This window comes from Danio rerio, chromosome 17 (assembly GCF_052040795.2).
Source record: "Danio rerio strain M-AB ecotype USA chromosome 17, GRCz13ab, whole genome shotgun sequence".
Taxonomy (NCBI): Eukaryota; Metazoa; Chordata; class Actinopteri; order Cypriniformes; family Danionidae; genus Danio; species Danio rerio.
This window is the reverse complement of record NC_141037.1, coordinates 7,917,509-7,930,423: the sequence shown is the minus strand read 5'-3', so window position 1 is coordinate 7,930,423 and position 12,915 is coordinate 7,917,509. Positions and strand designations below refer to the sequence as shown.

The 12,915-nt window shown below is 42.6% G+C and overlaps 1 protein-coding gene across 3 annotated transcripts in view; it reads right to left on the bottom strand.

The window, feature by feature from the left end:
• Positions 1 to 2,378: 2,378 nt before the first annotated feature.
• Positions 2,379 to 12,915, bottom strand: part of ccdc162 (coiled-coil domain containing 162) — a 93,221-nt gene continuing 82,684 nt past the window's right edge. For all 3 annotated transcript variants that reach the window (NM_001443253.1, NM_001443255.1, NM_001443254.1), the window contains 5 exon segments: positions 2,379 to 3,549; positions 5,670 to 5,791; positions 5,870 to 5,920; positions 6,005 to 6,128; positions 8,481 to 8,690. In NM_001443253.1, coding sequence (NP_001430182.1) covers positions 3,445 to 3,549; positions 5,670 to 5,791; positions 5,870 to 5,920; positions 6,005 to 6,128; positions 8,481 to 8,690 — 612 coding nt within the window. In that variant the 3' untranslated portion in view covers positions 2,379 to 3,444.

The window sequence follows — 12,915 nt, the reverse complement described above, 5'->3', positions numbered from 1 at the left end:
CTGGATAAGTTGTCGGTTCATTCCGCTGTGACGACCCCTGATAAATAAAGAGACTAAGCCGAAGGAAAATTAATGCATAAATTGATTGATTGCTTGATTGATTAACTCATAGATTAATTAATTAATTAAAGAACAAATAAATGATTGCATCAAAAAGATTTTTTTAATAAACTCTATATTCAGTTATTTAACTATTTTTGTACTATAATACTGAACCATTGTTTTAGTATTATTAAGGTTTCAGATCAGTATATTTTCGTTTTAATTTGTCAAAGTTTTACTTAATTTTGTTGTGTTTTTGCTATTTTATTTTAATCAGTTTTTGTTTTATTATAAATTTTATTTATTACATTTGACATTTTATTATTTGTATATTCTTTTATGTTTTCATTAATTCAGCACTACTTACTACTGATGTGACATTGTGCACAGAGGCTTTGAAGCATGTATTAATAAAATGATACATCTCGCAGTGAAGCAGTGAACCGGAGCTTGATTCGTTTTGCCATTATCACGTGATCAGTGATGTCTGAAGCTTAATTTTCGCTTATACCCACGTGACTGCTTAGAATTTTGATTCAAAGGTTTAAACACCCTCATGAGTATTGTGTGTAACGGAAAGGCCAGCTGGCGAGTGCAGCCCAAAAGCATCACTTCCATAGCCTCCTCCTTAGAGCATTCGCCTCCCATGCAGGAATCACCGGTTCGATCCCTGCTTGGAACAAGTGGGTGGGTGAAGGACTAGTTGGAATACGATAAATGTAAATACTTTTGAAAACCATGGATTTTACTTGTCATCAGTGGTGTAATGTAACAACTTATGTGTAATGAACTACAGTAATTGAGTAGTTTGTTTATATTACTATTGTTGTATTACTACATGAATGAGTTAATCAGTAGTGAACATTTGACATTATTGCAACAGTGCTTTCCCACACTTTAACCAGCAGAGGTCCTCTTCGGGCTCTGATTTAGAAAGCTTTGAGTAACGAACCTGTTTCCGATACAATTGAGTCGAGCGCTTCACTGGTTTAGAAAGCTTAATTTCACCATCACTACTAGTTACACAACTTTACAAATTTGCAACTAGCTAGTCCTAATGCCCCAGTAAAAGTGAAGGGGACACTATACTGTCAGTGGGCGCTGTCTTTCAGAAAAGACGTTAAACCGAGGTCCTGACACTCTGTGATGATTAAAAATCATTGCACTTCTTGTTAAGGGTGGTAGTGTAACTTGGTTGTCTTGGCCAAATTTCCTCCATCGGCCCTTACCTATCATGGCCTCCCAATCATCCCCATCATCCGAATTGGCTTTATCACTGTTGAGAAGGTTTGTGTTCCAAAACTGCAAACTTAAGTGTCACACCCCTGTTCAGACTATGGTTCACTCCAATCTCCATTCACTCAATCTCTGGATAATCAGGACTGCCTCAAGCGCTTTATTAACTGCTCCTGATGGGGCGGCATGATGTTACCCTTCCTCTCGTAACATACCCTGACTCTGAACTGTGCAGTCGCCGTCAATGGCATCAAAGTCAAATCCTTTCTGATCGTTTTTGGGCTCATTTCATCAGAAATGACCTCCCCTCTCTTCAGTCCAGACAGAAGTGGCGCACTGACAGTCCTAACTTGCAGCCTAACACTGTTGTTCTTATTCTTGATCCCCAACTTCCCAGATCTCAGTGGCCAGTAGGAAAGGTAATCTCCCTCCATCCCAGCAAGGATGGCCGTTGTAGGATTGCTGATGTTCAGGTTAGGACCGGATCTACACAAGGCCCACTGCCCGCCTGGTTCCTCTCCCGGCCTTACCTGATCCTCCGTAAACTGTCAAATTTTGCATTACAAATTTGGGGGCGGCTGTTGAGAAGTTTTGTGTTCCTAAACTGCAAATTCAATAGTGTCACACCCCTGTTCAGATTATGGTTCACTCCAATCTCAATTCACTCAATCTCTGGCCAATCAGGACTGCCTCAAGGGCTTTATTAACTGCACCTGTGCCCACAGTTTGCCATTTTCTGGCTGCACATGGCTGAACTGTGCAGAGGACTGAATTTGATTTCCTTTGTTTTCCTGTGTGTGTGTATTTAATCATGTAAGTGGCTTTTATGGAGTGACTAGACTGGACCTCTGTTCTTACCGACAGCACTACTGGCTTCGAGCTAGCTACCTAAACTCCCCCCCTAACCCCTTTTCAATCACTGTCTCTCCACTCCACCAATAGCTGGTGTGTGGTGAGCGCACTGGCGTCGTAGTCCTGTGGCTGCTGTCACATTATCCAAGTGGATGCTGCAAAATAGTGGTTATTTTGAAGTGCTTTGGGTGTATGGTGTTGTAAAAAAAAAAAATGAGTGAAAAAGAAGAGAAGAACCCAGTCCAGGAGACTCGAAACAAGCAGAATTCCTTTATTGAGACGTGTTGGTTGATCTGCAGTCATACAGCGTCTTTAAAATGTCCATGTGTCCGCAGAGCCTACTGGAGGTCTGCAATCTGCAAGTTCTATCAAGTCTCGCACAAGTCTGAATTAAGACAAAGATTTCGTGTCTATATTGTGTTCTTTGGAGGAGGGAAGATGGTTAAAACAAAGCATGCAAATTCAGTATTGGAGTCAGCATGATACTGGCATAGAGGTTTATAACCGGCCCAGCTACTGACCACACAAGTTAATCAACAATAGATTTCTGTAGCATAAAAGCAACACCCGAAGACAAAGACAGAGTTGTTTAAAGCATTTGCATCACTGGCTTAGCCTGTAGTTAGAAAGACAAAGGTTAAATGTCCCTCCTAGCTGGGATGTTAATGAAATGATATAATTAAAAACCAAAGCATTTCAGTTATGCATAGATTATTGTTCATTTGGAATTAGATGATAGAAATGTATATTTCCACAATGACCATACACAATAAATGCCCTATATAAATACACATTACATTAACAATTTAGTTTAGGTAATAAAAAAGAAAATGAAAAGTTTTTTTTTTGTTTTTTTTGTAACTACACTAGCCCTGGTACAAATCATCTCAGTGCTGAATGATCATGAAAACAACGCAAACAATCTTCATGCTCCTAAACATGATTTATTTAGTTTTTTGGGGTAAAGTAGATTTGAATATGTATAATATAATAAACAATAATCGCTAAACATTACTTTCTGAATAATGCTCCATTTTAAATAATTAAACAATAATTTTGCCCTGTCGGTGCTATCTCTCTGGACTAAAGTAAACAGTGGAAGAATATTCCAAAATATTGCTGCCTAATTTTTTCAATTACATTTTCAATTCATCTAAACTTACTTCAGTCAAACTGACAAAAGATATTACATAAAACCTGACTAACATGTTGAAATAAGTTAAAGTAGCATTAAAACATTTGTTGTGACCTTTTTCTTATAATTTTTACAGTGGCAAAAAGTATCAACTTGTGTGAGTGTGTGGTTTGACTGATTTACTTGTGAAACACTCTACGATTGTGGAGGTGAGAAGATGCGACGCCATCAGGAAGACTGGGTAACAGAGCCTCAGAAATATCCAGAACAACACCAGTGGAGTTCTGCCAGTGAACAAAAACAAACAAACTGAATTTTCAATGAAGCATTTAAATGACATTCTTTATTCTGTGATCTACAGTCCAGAAGACGTTTGGAAAGACTCAAAAATTCAAATGGAAGATACATGTCAAATTCCCTAACTTTCACTGACAGGCAACCCCTTTCAACTGATTGCCCAATTGCACAGCCTTAAGAGCGTGGATGTCATGAATGCTGGGAATCTACTGCACCTACTGGTAACTTGTTTGCCATTTATCAATTCAAAAATATACTAAAAACCTGCATTATTCTGGTTGGTCACGTTGTACAGCTATTATTTTACACAATACTGTACATTTAAACAAAATCTGATTCATTTACACCATTTAAACAAAACATTTAATTTCAGTCAGCTTTTAACTATAAAATAAACAAACAAAGGGTTACAATAAATTTGAATTGATAATCTTGAAACCATCCCCATCATTCTCCCTCTCTTTTCAGACAAGGTGGCGGGACAAATCAAAGGTTACCATAGCGTCAACTTAGAATTATACGGTTCTATTTGCGTTCTGAATGATTTTGAGATATTGAGCTTCAAAGTTTTTGCATTCCATATAGCAAACAGTATGTGTAAAGCACTTCTCTTTACATTAACATGACAGAGACTCTTAGTGTTCTCTAAACGGAAGTTATCAAAGTTCTCCAAGTTTGCAAATTGGAGTAAAAACACCACGGTAAATGCAGATAGAACCTTCTAATTCTAAAAAAAAAGTCTTTTTCCACTTGGAATTAAAAGGTTCTGTCTGGCAGATCATTCATTGAAGCATTACTTTTCAAGGAATACAATAAAATATAAATATATAATTTGGTGTTGTAACAATATGTTGATGCTTGAGAAAGTTACAGTTTTGGTTTATATAACATTTATTTCATGTTTTAGGATGAATATTTTTTCTTGTTCAAATTAGGCACACAAGGCTGTGCTAAATATTTTATCCAGTGTAGATGTTAATTTAATCTAATTAATATGGTCATATTTATACAATTTTATGCTTGATATGAATTTTTGAAATATATTTATTACATTATTTGCCCCATGAATTAAATTCAGTATTCACCCTTCAAAGCTTAATATCAAATTTAAAGACTTAAAAAGAAAACAGACAATGAGCAATTGAGATTAATAAACACTGAAAAATGTTTCCCGGACTATATATACACAAAAATATTTCACATTTAATGCATCTTTTTTTTTTAAATATTTGTTTCTTTTTCAACAATGTAAAATGTACCACTTAATCGCAATGTCAAGAAATGCTTCACATGTAAAAACATGTCAATTTTGTGTGGTGCGGCAATATTTAGTTGACTCTGATATTGTGTGATTTTGTCTTTCTGGTGTTTCCTGCTGTCAATGGAGAAGTCCGGCAAAATGACCAAGAAAGCTGATCCTGAATGGTCCTCGTGTATGCATTCAAAATGCTGATTGGCTCACAGAAAGAACCTTATAGAGCTAAGCTTTTTTTTTTTTAAATAAAAAGTCTTAAAATGTAAAAAACTTGTATAGTTTTTTTTTTTTTTTTTTTTTTTTTTTTTTGTATTTATGGTAGTGAACCATTGTTAAAATATGACTCAGATTCAGGTTTATTTGTTTTTCCTTTGTTATAAAATGTATTTTTGTTTTAATGTTAGTCAAAATTGTATTTAATTTTGTTGGGTGTTTTTTTTTATTGGTTTCATTATTTTTTATTTTAAGATTACTTTATTAATTAAATATTTAAATTTTTACATAATTTCAGTACTAGTTACACAACTTGAAAACTCAATTATTCATTCATTCATTCATTCATTTTCTTTTTTCGGCGTAGTCCCTTTATTAACCTAGGGTCGCCACAGCAGAATGAACCACCAACTTATCCAGCATGTTTTACACAGAGGATGCCCTTCCAGTACACATCCATACACACTAATCCACAGTCATACACTACAGACAGTTTAGCCTACTCAATTTTATATATTAATACTATACTAAAATATTAATAATATTTTTAATATTATACTCTATTCCATTTAACATTTTAGTTTAAGAAATGAATCATTTCAGTACACAATGTGATCCCTTTAAATGAGTCCTACTCACTGTTTTAGGTCTGTCCAGAGGCGTCCAAGTCTCTCTCCATACAGCATCAGCACTGAACTCCTCCAGCGGGTTTATAAAGCTCATGCTTGTGGAAGACATCACTGAGCTGTTTCTGAGCAATCCTGCGACACAACAACACACACAGGTGGGAAAAAAATCAAGCTTAGAAACAAAAACACACCAGAAAGTGACTGACTTACCTGCTGATGCATTTCTTAAACGTAGCCTTCTTGATGAGGAACTCTGTCGTCCTGAAGCATGAAAAAAAGCAACTTAGTATAAAAAAAAGCGCTTCCTAAATACAAGCAGATAATATAAAGCAGTACTGTGAGCACCTGAAGGAACAGTGGATTTACACTGCAGCGCTGCCTCGTAATTCTGGATCTGATTGTGGAGTTTGTCCACATGCTGGAAGGCTTCGAGCTTCAGGCTTCGCTCCTGATGAAGTTGACCTCTCACCTTCACAATACAGAAGCATTTACACTGAATTATTAGTGTATATATAATGCTTTTACAATGTTTCTACTACATATTTAAACAATAGTTTTAATAACTCATTTCTAATAACCAATATTGTCTTTGCCATGATAAAGTGCAATTTAAAGGCTTAACTAGGTTAATTAGGTAAGTTGGAGTAATTAGGCAAGTCAATATCCAAAACAGCAAAGAATTCTGGCCCAGATCTGTCATCAATCTGGCACAACAGGCATTCATCCGGCACTGGCATACAGCATGTGGGCCAAACATGGCCCTGGTTTGGCAGAGGTGACACAGCCTTTAAGGCGGCACACAATACTTGGGCCAGATGTAAAATGTAGTATTTGGCCCAGATGTTTCACTGTAAAAAGTGAAAACTTAAACAAATTACTTCGACTTGTTACAATTAAGTGAATTTGTGTAAAAGAATTATAATGTTGTGTATATACGTATTTATTATATTTCCATTTTGTCAATTTTGTCAAGCCTCCTGTGGACAGGTGTTGAGAATTAGCAAGTTTGCTAAAACACTTAAATAAATGCATTTGGTTGTCTATTGTAATTGTGATGTCCATGTCAAATAAATAAATAAATAAAATTAATTAAGTTTGATGAACTGTACAGTTTTCAGTAATAGATTATTTTTTAACTCTTTTAGGTGTAATACGTTAATAGCAAGTAATTTACTTAAAGTAATTTAAGTAATTTATTTAAGAATAGAAGAATGGAACAGTACATACAGTACAGTACAAATTATGCAATATATTGTTAATATGATAACAGTTTTTCTTGATTGCTTTGATGCTGTCGTCAACTGGAACTCTATATTTTTAAAACAGTAAACACAGGCCCAAACAGCGGCACTCATTGTCAAAATTACATATTTTATTCATTTTTTAAATATTTATTTCTCCTTTGCTGTTTCTTTTAATAATTTAATTGTGTTAATATATTACATACTTTATACATATCAAAAATGCTTTGACAATACTGTAAATGTCATTCCAATATAGCAACTTTAGAGAGAGAGAGCGAAAGAGAGAGATAGAGAGAAAGAGAGAGAGAGAGAGAGAGAAAGAGAGAAAGAGAGAGAAAGAGAGAGAAAGAGAGAAAGAGAGAGAAAGAGAGAGAGAGAGAGAGAGAGAGAGAAAGAGAGAGAAAGAGAGAGAAAGAGAGAAAGAGAGAGAATTTTTGAATTTTCAACACGCCTTTAATAAACATTTTAAAGACGTTATACAATCAAATGTTACACATAAAAATTAAAAACAGCCTAATAAACCATAAACTCTAAATTTTCATCACAAATTTGACATAAAACTTCTTTGTGACACCAAATTTTTTCAAAACACATAAGATCACCCATTGTTTTGTAATACTGGAAATCAAATAAAATTCTGAATTTTACCAAGTTAAAAAAAATTTTTTTTAAACAGCCACTTGAGTTTTGCTCAACTTGTACTTTTCTAGTGTCATAAATTGCCATTTTTGCTTGACCCAAAAGAAAATTTAATAACTGACAAAAAAAAACGACGTTTACGTGTATACTTATAACCACAAATAAACGTTTCCATAGAAAATGTCTCGCCAAAATGAACAAACAAGTTAGTTAAGAAAGATAACATAAAAGCATGATATAGGGTTTCACGTTGAGAACAAAAAGGACATTCATCACTATTACCTGGATTTATAATTGAAACAAACGCATTCACAGCTATGGCACCATGCGAGAGAGAGAGAGAGAGAGAGAGAGAGAAAGAGAGAGAGAGAGAGAGACCCTTTACCTGTCAGTGTGTGCACATGGCTCCTAAATATCATAAAAGTAAGAGAAATAGTGGATTTCTATTATTTCAACAGCCTTTTTAAAATAACTTTAACCCATTGAAAAAAAAGGTGTATAACAGTGTCATAACAAATAAAAATCAAGTTAAAATCACATTATTTTTTGCACATTAATTTATGTGCCGTGGGAAAAGGGTGTTTTTCAATCCGGCTACCACTGCAGGTATATTTCAAACCTGTGGGAAGCCCTGCACACTGAGGGGATCTCACGAGGAAATGTAACTATTTAACATTTTGTCAGTTTAATGGCTATTTCATGCGAGTTCAGTCGTATGAAAATGTACCTTTTGAAATATGGTACATTGTTTTGACCGGTCCGGCCCACCTGAGAACAGATTTTACTCCATATGGCCCCTGAGCTAAAATTAGTTGTACACCGCTGCTCTAGAGACATCAGAGACTTATTTTACATCTTGTATAAAGGTGCATAATAGGTCCAAAAGCTGAGAATTATTGAAGGTTTAGTTGTGTGTAATGCGTTGAGCTGAGACTGACTTGTCTGATGTGTCTGTGGCTGCGCTGCTGTCTGATCTGTGTGTCGTGGGTGTGTTTCTGAAGTTGTGCGCTCAGTGTCCTCAGCTGACTCTCTCGGTCCAGCACGTCCTCCTGCAGCGTCTCCACACTCTCCATCCTCAGAGTCTGCAGCTCCTGACGGCTCTGAGCATCTCGAGCTGAGCGATGCTCAATGTCCTGCAGCTTCTGACTCTGTCAGGGAAGCAAATCACACGTGTTACCAAAGTCCCTTTAAGGTGAGTCATTTCACTCTTTGAAACACGTTTTGGGCAATACGCTCAGGCATTCTGTTTAATAGGGATCACTATTTTCATTTTAGGGATCACTAATAAAATTAAAGAACGTTCGAGGTTACAGAAGTAACCCTTCGTTCCCCGAGGAGGGGAACGGAAGTGCCATGAATGGGAGGATTCGGATCAGAAGCCGCTTATCTGGAGAGTATTGAACGGGCCAATGAATGAAATTAATTGGCAGCGTAAGCTTGCGCAGGTGTGCGACATCTGCAATTATCTCAGCATATAAGCACACCTGAAGCCAGCAGACGCCATCCTTTTAAGCTGAAGAGACTTTCAAACAGCTAAGGGACAGTCATTATGGCGACGGAATATGGCACTTCCGTTCCCCTCCTCGGGGAACGAAGGGTTACTTCTGTAACCTCGAACGTTCCCCTTCGGTTGGGGAACTTCAGTGCCATGAATGGGAGAATATGGAAAGCGCCATAATGACTGCACCTTACCAACACCCCCGATGAGGAGATAGTCAAGCAAGCGTGACGCACCCACATCATGGGGGGCGCGGTCCTCCAACGTGTCCCTGGCCCTAATTTATCCTACTTCAACAGAAGTTTTACGGATTTAGATATATTTTTTGGGAAGTCGTGAGCATCTAGATAATTCTAGGAAATACGACAGTACGTTGGGAAGCGTGCAATCCCGATAGGGAGGACGCTGCGGAGGCCATCCGTTACCCAAGGGGGGGATAGATGGCAGAATTTACCTATGGACTAGCCCTAAAAAGGGGGAGTACGCATAGCAAAAGAGTGGTTAGCGGAGAGGGAAGACACGGGTCCGCCCAGGGGGGGGACTTAACCGTGGCGGAATAAGCATATGGGATCGCCTAGTGGGGATCACGCATAGCAGGCACCTATACCCAAAACGCGGGCTGACCAGCGGGCAGACCTACAACGTAGTGGGCCAGCAAGTGACTCCTCCGCTGAGTCAGTGCTGGGGGCCACGGAGGAATCTGCAGGGCTCACCTGACGGGGAACTTTACTGACAGATAAAAAAGGCGCACGTACCTCCGTGTTAGGGAGAATGGCGCCGCAAGCGTGTTTCAACACCCTACCGAGTTGTCTCCTCAATCACCAAAGGGTTACCTAATACCCTTGAGGAAACCGGCTCCACTCGCAGATTGTAAAACCTTGCAAATGTGTTGGGTGTCGCCCAGCCCGCAGCTCTACAGATGTCTGTTAGAGAGGCGCCGCGTGCACGCGCCCAAGAGGATGCAACGCTCCGAGTGGAGTGTGCACGAACTCCCGGGGGACACGGCTGACCTCGACTCGAATAAGCGAGTGAAATGGCATCCACAATCCAGTGGGATAATCTTTGTTTTGATACGGCACTTCCCTGCTGCCGACCGCCATAACAGACAAAGAGCTGCTCAGATGATCTAAAATTCTGAGTACGGTCCACATAAATGCGCAGAGCGCGAACTGGACAAATTAAAGAAAGGGCTGGGTCTGCCTCCTCCGGGGGCAGCGCTTGCAGGTTCACTACCTGATCTCTAAAGGGGGTGGTAGGAACCTTGGGCACATAACCGGGGCGGGGTCTCAGGATGACGTGAGAGTAATCCGGCCCGAATTCCAGGCACGAGTCACTGACCGAAAATGCCTCCAGGTCCCCGACCCTCTTGATGGAGGCCAACGCAACCAGCAGAGCTGTCTTCAGGGACAGAAATCTTAGAGATACTGATTCGAGTGGCTCAAAGGGATCGGATCGCAGACTCGTGAGAACGAGGGCGAGATCCCAAGAGGGCATGAGAGGGGGGCGAGATGGATTAATTCGCCTAGCACCCCTAAGGAACTGGATGACCAGGTTATGCTTTCCCACGGTGCCGCCAGCTACCGCGCTATGATAAGCGGAGATGGCGGCCACGTAAACCTTGAGAGTGGAGGGCGACAGCCTGCTGTCCAACTTCTCTTGAAGGAAAAGAGAGCACAACACTAATCTGGCAATTTCGGGGGTCTTCTCTGCGAGAGACGCACCATTCAGTGAATAGACTCCACTTCAGGGCGTAGGCGCGCCTCGTGGAGGGGGCTCTAGCCTGAGTGATGGTATTAACCACCGCAGTCGGTAGGTTACCTAAGTCTTCCTCGCGTCTAGGGACCACACGTGGAGGTTCCAAAGATCGGGGCGAGGGTGCCAGATGGTGCCCTGTCCCTGAGAGAGTAGGTCCTCTCTCAAAGGGATCCGCCAGGGGAGGGCCGTCGCGAGGAGTGAGAGCTCTGATATCCAGGTCCAGTTGGGCCAAAGGGGCGCAACTAGCAGAACCTGTTCCTCGTCCTCCCTGACCTTGCACAGAAACTGCGCGAGCAGGCTCACTGGGGGAAACGCATACTTGCGCATGCCCCGAGGCCAGCTGTGGGCCAGTGCATCCGTGCCGAGAGAGCCCTCGGTCAGGGAAAAAAACAACTGGCAGTGAGCGTTCTCGGGGGAAGCAAACAGATCGATCTGGGCCTCCCCGAATCGCGCCCATATCAGCTGAACAGACTCGGGGTGGAGTCTCCATTCTCCAGGGCGTAACAGCTGTCGTGAGAGCGCATCGGCTGCACGATTGAGCGTGCCTGGGACGTGAATGGCGCGCAGCGATTTCAGCCGCGGGTGACTCCAGAGGAGCAGACGGCGGGCGAGCTGAGACATGCGGCGAGAGCGCATACCCCCCATGCGGTTGATATACGCCGCCGCCGCCATACTGTCCGTCCTGACCAGCACGTGTTGCCGCTCCAGCACCGGTAAAAAGCGGTGGAGAGCGAGGAACACTGCCAACAGCTCTAGGCGATTGATATGCCAATGCAGCTGGGCACCCTTCCAGAGGCCCGCAGCCGCATGCCCGCGACACACGGCCCCCCAACCCGTGTTGGAAGCGTCTGTTGAAACAACAACATGGCTGGACGCCTGTCCTAGAGGCACACCGGCCTGTAGGAACGAGGGGTCGTTCCAAGGGCTGAGGGCGCGGCGACACAGCGCAGTAACCGAGACCCGGTGTGTGCCCGCGTGCCATGCGCGTCTGGGGACCCGATCGTGAAGCCAGTGCTGAAGTGGTCTCATATGGAGCAACCCGAGCGGCGTGACGGCGGCTGCGGATGCCATATGCCCCAGGAGCCTCTGAAAGAACTTCAGTGGGACCACTAGTTTGCTGTCGAGCTCCCTCAGACAGTTCAGCAACAGGCGAGCGCGTTCCTCGGAGAGGTGCGCTACCATGGTGATCGAGTCCAGCTCCATCCCGAGAAAAGAAATCCTCTGCACGGGGGCGAGTTTGCTCTTTTCTCGGTTGACCTGAAGCCCCAGTAGGCGGAGATGCCGAAGCACCTTGTCCCTGTGCATAATCAATTGCTCCCGCGAGTGGGCTAAAATCAGCCAGTCGTCGAGATAATTGAGTATGCGAATGCCCGCGAGCCGAAGGGGCGCTAGGGCACCCTCCGCGAGTTTGGTGAAGACCCGCGGAGACAGAGAGAGCCCGAAGGGGAGGACCTTGTACTGCCACGCTCGACCCTCGAACGCAAACCGCAGAAATTGGCGGTGGCGTGGAAGAATGGAGACATGGAAATACGCGTCCTTCAGGTCTATGGCTGCAAACCAATCCCGAGGACGAACGCATTGGAGAATGCGCCTCTGCGTGAGCATTCTGAACGGCAGCTTGTGCAGACAGCGGTTCAAAACGCGCAGATCTAGGATTGGCCGTGACCCACCGCTCTTTTTGGGTACGATGAAGTATGGGCTGTAAAACCCACTCTCCATCTCGGCTGGAGGAACCGGCTCGATTGCACCCTTCGCCAGGAGGGCAGCAATCTCCTCTCGCAAGACAGGGGCGGACAGGGGGTTGACCCTGGAGAAATACACGCCCGTAAACTTGGGGGGCCGTTTCGTGAACTGAATCGCGTAACCGAGTCTGATTGTGCGTATGAGCCACCGCGAGGGGCTGGCCCGCGCTAACCAGGCAGGCAGAGCCCTCGCTAATGGAGTCATCGCTACAATCGCTGACGTACCAGCGGTGGGGCAGCGCGGAGTGGGTGTGCTGATCCGGGAAGCACGAGGGTCCCGCGGAAGAGCTGGAGGAGAGCGATTCGCTCTGGCTCCGCACCCTGACTCCGGAGAGGGGGCTGGAGGGCTGAGGAAAGGGAGACCGTCCCCCCAGCGCT